At 42.2% G+C, this 7206-nt stretch overlaps 1 protein-coding gene across 1 annotated transcript; it reads right to left on the minus strand.

Moving 5' to 3' along the window:
* Window positions 1-621: 621 nt before the first annotated feature.
* Window positions 622-6068, minus strand: slitrk1 (SLIT and NTRK like family member 1). Its single transcript, XM_039648319.2, has one exon. The coding sequence runs from the start codon at window positions 4863-4865 to the stop codon at window positions 2778-2780; it is 2088 nt and encodes a 695-aa protein (XP_039504253.2). The 5' UTR covers window positions 4866-6068; the 3' UTR covers window positions 622-2777.
* Between the last annotated feature and the right edge of the window lie 1138 nt (window positions 6069-7206).

Here is a 7206-nt window from a genome sequence, read left to right on the forward strand (position 1 = left end):
ATATATATATATATATATATATATATATATATATATATATATATATATATATATATATATTATGCATCATTTTAGACATCCTATTAATGTTTAATTGATCAAGTAAAAAAATATAAAATTTATATTACCTAACATTGATGCTTTTAGCAGATGCTTTTATGCAAATCAACTTGCATTAATGCATTCAAGGTGCATTATCCATTATTATTTCATACATTTTCTAGAAATCAAACCCATGACCTTGGCGTTGCTATAGCGCTTGTCTTGATCCACATACATTTTTTTTTTTCTGAAAGTCTAGTGGAATATATTCCATGAATCACACCATAAGCATTCATTTTGGACATATATAACAGGAATGAGCCATCTACAGTTGACCTGTTGAGAGGAGAATTCATTCAATATCTGTGTAAGCATGGGTTAATTATATAACACCATAAAGCACCTTTCATTTTTAAAAGCCCTTTATATAAACCATGTCAACCAGTGATCATTATATTCGCCATAATGCGTTGCACTATATTTAATTCTGAGAATTTCATACCCTGAATCTGAACAAGTAGGTTGTAAAAAGAGGAAATTTCAGATTCAGAAACAAACAAACAAACAAATATACCACTGTAACTTCACTCAACCTCCACCACATTTTATTTAACAAAATAGAAGCAGATCAAATGTAGCAAAGCATATAAATGTAACTCTGAGACAAACTCTTGGGAAAATGCATCAACTCATATAAGCCAGAATGTGGTACAGTCTTTCACAGTGGAGCGACAAATAATTACCATGACATAGAGAAGAAGGAGATGCCTTGATGGACAGCCAGAACTGGTCGAACAGAAATAATAGATCAGAAGGGTCACCCTTCAATTCCGGGTTGGAATGGGGGGAGTGCGGATGATTTTTTTCATGTGCGTATGTGCAGCGTGAGTCACAACACACATCTCTCTGAAAGCTCGGAATCTACATTAGAGTAAAACCATTGCAATATGACAGGAATCCCGTTGGGACGTTCTGCTGGACCGCAATTCGACCGGCTTTGTTTTGTGCAACCAAAATCAAATTGACAGGTAAGAGAGAAAAGCATCTCCCACTGCCAATATCTTCCACACTTGGCTGCAGCATGGACATTTCTTTAGTGTTTTTTTTTATTGTATTATTCAAAAAAAAAAAAGACTCACAACTAGGGCCAAGAGCTTTAACATGAAGGGGAAAAAAAGTAAGCTACAAAGTCTATGGTATTCAGACTGTGGGAATTGATGGCTGGTTATACCATAGCGTTTTAACCGTTCTTTATTTACGTTGTTTTGTTGTAAAATCATTACAGTGATACAAACTCAACCTCAAAAACATCAGCAGTGACATTTAAATGCTAGCAGTAAGATGCATGGCACTGCGCTCTACATCTCGTTTGTAAAAATGGCATTTTGGAAACAGCGTCCAACTTGTGTTCTTCACTACTGAATCTGATCCCGCACTTCTCTCGGAGTATTAGCCATCACAGTGACACTCTTAGGCCTAGTTATGTTGATAATGTGAATGCTGGTTCGCCTACACACACCAGTGAGCTTCAGCTCCCAGCATGGTTTCATACGCTTGAGAGGCAACAGCGACATCTAGAGGCGGCTATTCCTTCTACGGCTGCTGTGATGACATCAGTCAGATGCACAGACATGCCTCTGTTCTGCTTCTCATATATATTTACAAATGTTCATCCACTTTATAAGACATATTGAAGTAGCAAACGCCGTAATATTCCTTTCTCGTATTTGGACAAAATAGATGGCTTTACAAAAGCTCACAATACTTACAGTGAATAATAGGCTTTTGTGAAGGAATACTTCATCCCCTAAAAAGAATAATAATAATTAATCATAATAATAATAATAATAATAAATAAAAGTAAAGGCATCTTAGTCTATGTGCACTCTATAGACGGATCGAAAAAGAAAAACCCTCCCTTTGCGTCCTTCTGTTTCGACACACAAGATCACGAACCACCGGAGCTACATTGAAATTTCGCAGCATAAGCATGTCAGTGACTTGAATCGATCATGCTTATCCGCATCCCAAACATGTCAACAGTTGGCACACTAAAAGATAAACACATTTTACATTCATAAAGGAGATGACTGGGCAGATGCATGAGAAATCCGCCAAAAAAAAGAGTATAAATAATCCCCATATCAACCAATCAACAATCAACTGATAGAACGGAAAGTACATGCATTTACAACTCGTTATTTCCACCTTTTGACCTGTCTGCCTTTGAGAAAGAGAAATCAAACAGCAAATACAAATTCTAACGGACAAAAAAATAGAAGAAATGGCACTTTTAATATAGTCATATATAGTTTTATATTTATATATATATATATTTATATTGATCACACGAAAGAAGGGTCGCGTTGGCTTCCTTGTTACTATGGTAATGGTTCCCAGTGTGTGTTGAGACCATGCGAATCATGCAGATATGTTACAGTCCGTTATTTACATTACATTCATGCGTTCGTGCACCGTTCCCACGTCCTCCTCTGAGCGTGTTTCCAGTCTGAGCTGGGAGGAAAGAGAAAGAGAGAGGCTCTATACATATATAACAGTGGGGGCCCCATTGGAGTGTTTCATGGATGCCATACTCAACTGAAGCAACAAAAAAATAGGCTATTTTTTCCCACAGAGGTGAGTCAGAGGTCTAGTGTTTGTGTGTTGCCTTCCATTGTCACGTCAACATACGAAACGCAGTAGGTCCTTTTGCTCGCTCGGGTCTCTGGTATGCATCATTTGTCGGAGAGAGAGTGGGCACCGCAGTCGAAACCTCTGTGTGGCGCGTCCGCGTGATAAGCTCCGCTGTGCCAGTAGGACGAGTCGCAAACTGTCTGTAAAGAGTTGATCTCTGACGCAGATGAGTTGCCGTCTCTCCGTTTCGATCTCTTTCGATTGCGCAGGATAAAGACCAGCATTCCCACCACGGTGAAGGCAGACGTCACGAAAACCAGCAGCAGGCCGGGCACGAGCACTGATATGGACACCCGGCTGGGCTCCAGGTAGGAGTTGGGCCGCGTCCCTGTGTCCGCTGGTAAAGTGCTGTTTTTGGACAGGGAGGTGGGCGAGATCTTCTCGTAGAGCTGAGGGCACATGAGATCGTTCCTGATTCGCCGGAAGTCCCTCTTCCAGAACTCCTCGGGGGACTCGCATTTGAGGTCGCTCACGATGACGTCTGCCCCGAGTTTGTCTGTCCACTGCTTGAAGGGGACGATGTTGCACGAGCAATCCCAGGGGTTCCCGTGCAGATCGATCTGAATGATGGAGTTGAGTTGGTCTAAGACACCTGGCACAGGGAGATATGTGAAATAATTGTTGTGCAAGCTTATTTTAGATAAAGAAACCCCCAAGAACGCATCCACAGGTAACGCTTTGAGCAGGTTGTTGTTGAGGAAGAGCACCCTCAAGTTGGGCATCGGGCTGAAGGTCCCCGGCATTATGAGCTGGATGTCGTTATATTCCAAACTGAGATACTCCAGGTTCTGAAGTCCGATGAACATCTCCGCCATTAGAGTATCCAAGTAATTCTTGTCCATGTAGAGCCACCTGAGCTCGGTCAGATTGTGAAAAGTGCCGTTATCGATCATTTTTATGTTATTACCCCCCAAATCGAGCAAATTCAAGCTATGATAGCCTCTGAGCTGGTTCCTTCGGACGCTATGAATGTTGTTGTCGCGCAGATTTAACTCGTGCGCGCTCAAGGGTTTGGGTTTGAGATTAGCCACGGTTTCTATCTTCCTGCCTTCGCAGTTAACCCCAAGCCCTTGTCTAGTTCCTATGAGCTTACAACTACAAGACTGAGGGCAGGACGAATTAGCCGGCAGCTCCCGCTCGATGGTGCCGGTCGCCATGGCTGTGGGCTTAATTTTCAACTGCCAGTTCTCCCTGGCTTTCGGACGCCCCTTGTTATGCCCTCCCCCAGCGCTATGGGACTCCGTCGCCCCGCTCGTTTTAGAGGGTGTGGGATGGGGGCCGCGATTGGGGGTCTCGTCCTGGGTGGGAGGCGCCACCAGGCTGGAATCCATACCACTCTTTGAAGGGCACAGCTCCATCTCGGCCGTCTCGTTCAGGTCGTTCCCTTGCAGCCGAGTAGGCGCCTCACAAATGACCCTTCCGATGAGAGCGTTCTGCGGGATGTTCTCCAGCCATTCCTTTAGGGAAACCAGGTCGCAGTTGCAATCCCATGGGTTGTCCTCGAGTAAAACCTCCACAATGCCAGGTATCTGCTCTAGAATCCCTTCGTAAGGCAACGTTTTTATCCGGTTCCCTCTCAGATCGAGGTGCGTGATGGGAACGTTCTGAAACACGTTGATGGGAAGAGCGCTAATAAGGTTGTCGTTTAAGATTAAAACTTCGAGCTTGCTCAAGTCCCTGAACACGGACGGGTCGATGTCCCTCAGAAGGTTGAAGTCGGCTTGGAGGTACTCCAGGTCGTCCAAACCGAGAAACGTGCTCTTTTTGAAAGACCTGATCTTGTTGTTATTGATGTGCAGCCGTTTCACAAGCTGCAGTCCCAGGAAAGTGCCCGGCACGATGTCGTGCAAGCCATTGTTCTCCAAATGCAAGCTCACGGCATTGTAAAAGTTAGCAAACTCGTTAGGGAAGAGTCTGGATAAAGAATTCCCGTGTAGCAGGAGGTGGTAAAACTGGGAGCTCGGACCTGTCAAATGGTGCAGGTTTGTGAGGCTCTTTTTCTCACAGTCAATGTGCAAATCACCTTCTATTGCATTGCAGGAGCAGATCTGCTCCTTACAGACGTCCCTTGTAACATTCCCGATAGCTACACAAAGAGCCGCCTTCAGCAACACAATCCAAAGCAGCATTTTCAATACGACACAATCATCCCCGACATCAAGACATGAATACAATCAGCGAGAGGGCGAGAAATGAGATATATCTCCAGTCTAGAAAAGCAGGGGACACTCTGTGATTATATCCATGCTCAGCTCGCTATGTCCAGATTGGGGGGAAACAAAATCGACAGCAAGAAGCTTCTTTTGTTTCACCTCCCCATCGCATGCTCTTTAAAACAATATTAAAGCCTATGACACTTTCAACTCAATTATTTGGCGTTTCGGGCTCGCAAATCACTGACCTTGTGCATTTCTCACATATCCACGGCGCGGGAGCTGTTCTTTCTCCCGTGGTGCTGAAATCACACCGAGCACATCTCAATGCATCGCCATAAGATTAATCCGAGATTCTTACATCTTTAGCATTCTTCCTCGGATTCCAGCAGCTTCGTTCAACGCTTTTGCATCACAAAGACGGTTGCTGAGAGATTCTGGACTTTTCAGCCCGGTGTTCACTGGCAGATCTAACACCCTCTGCTGAGCTGCAAAGGCAAAAATCCATCGGATGAGGGAATGCTCGCTCGCTCGCTCGCTCGCGCGGGGGGGAAAAACAGTCCACATACAGGGCAAGTGTTGGGAATGTCCACGGAAATCGCCGTCGAAGGCTTTAGATTGGTTTCATTCCAGGACGGTTTTCTCCTCTCTAACAACGCCGATAGCTCCCGTAGAGCCACTCCGTTTCCCCCATCCAAATGGCTTTAAAGCACGCGGCATTTCCAGAGTCCCCACAGACGATATTCCCGTTTTAGATAGGAAAAGAAAAAGAAAAAACTCAAGTATTCCACAAAGCACAGGTGTTGTTCGCGTGAAGGCTGTTTCTTTTTCTTCGCTGTGTGAGAGAGTGTATGTGTGTGTGTGTGTGTGTCTGTGTGGAGGAGGAACTGCAGTTGAATGCGGTAAAATAATTAACTACTCGACGTGCATGCAACAGTGCAGCCGGTGTGCTGAGCTTCTATTACTGTCACAACAAACACTGCGTCAAGACTATAGGAACTATGCGCACATACTCTACGTCACAGCCTTTAAGACATGCATTTTGAAAGATAAGTGCATTTCAAAAGGAACATTGGGTATCCCCTTTCCCATCAAGCCTGTATTGTTTGATTTTTTGTTTTTTATGCTGGCAGACGATCGACGCATCCAATCTCTGACTATTAAAACAAGTGTAGATTGATTGAAACTCAATGCATATACTACATTTTTGTATAAGCGTGTCTCTGACATCAGAGAGAGAGAGAGAGAGAGAGAGAGAGAGAGAGAGAGAGAGAGAGAGAGAGAGAGAGAGAGAGAGAGAGAGAGAGAGAATAAATCTGGTTTGTAAAACAAGCAGATAGCGCGTTGTCTGTCTACTAGCCTGTGTGTGATTGTTGGAGATTTTATGATAATTTGCAAACACATCACTGGCAAGTACAAGCCTTTCTGACTCAAAACGCTATACGATTCAGTCGCTTAATTCATATCCGAGGTGTGCCGGCTCCGACGCAATCAATCAATAAATCACTATTCTGCATTAAGTTGAGAGATGATGTATGCAAAGGGTTTGCCTTGATTTCTTGTGAAGAAAAAAATGGCAATTACCGTCACTGGCCGTTGAAAATGATACAGTATCAATAAAATGATGGTCAAAAGATTACAACCAATATTATTAATTAAATGCGGATATTTTTAGAACTGGGTATCAATCAAATGAGCTCATTAAAAGCGAATCATTCATAGTAAGTAACTAGATTATATGGAGAGAGAGATAGTTAACCCTGATGCATGATTGGATAAATGGAAAAAAATAGATATATATTTGACATGCTTACATTAAATACGTAAAAATTTTCAGTAAAGTTGCTGTATGACAGATTTATATATATATATATATATATATATATATATATATATATATATATATATATATATATATATATATATGTATAGGCTAGTTCATCACTGTTCCTTCACGAGACTAACATAATACTATTTACTAATTTATGCTGAAACACTCATATCAAATCAATGCACAATCATATGAAAAATAAGATGAATAAGAAAAAAAGCCTACAAAAATTGCACAATTGCTTTCAACATTGATATTAATAATAAATATATCCTGAGCAGCGCATGAGCATATTAGCATGATTTTTGAATGACCATGTGACACTGAAGACGGGAGTAATGATGCTGACGCATGGCTCAGCTTTGCATTACAGGAATAAATTACATTTCAAAATATATATAAAAAAAAAAGAAAAATGTATTTTAACTTGTAATAATATTTTATTAAATTAATGCAGCCTTACTTTAATCCAAGAGCGATTGAGTA

The sequence above is a fragment of the Pimephales promelas genome, chromosome 6 (assembly GCF_988280905.1).
Source record: "Pimephales promelas chromosome 6, fPimPro1.hap1.1, whole genome shotgun sequence".
Lineage (NCBI taxonomy): Eukaryota > Metazoa > Chordata > Actinopteri > Cypriniformes > Leuciscidae > Pimephales > Pimephales promelas.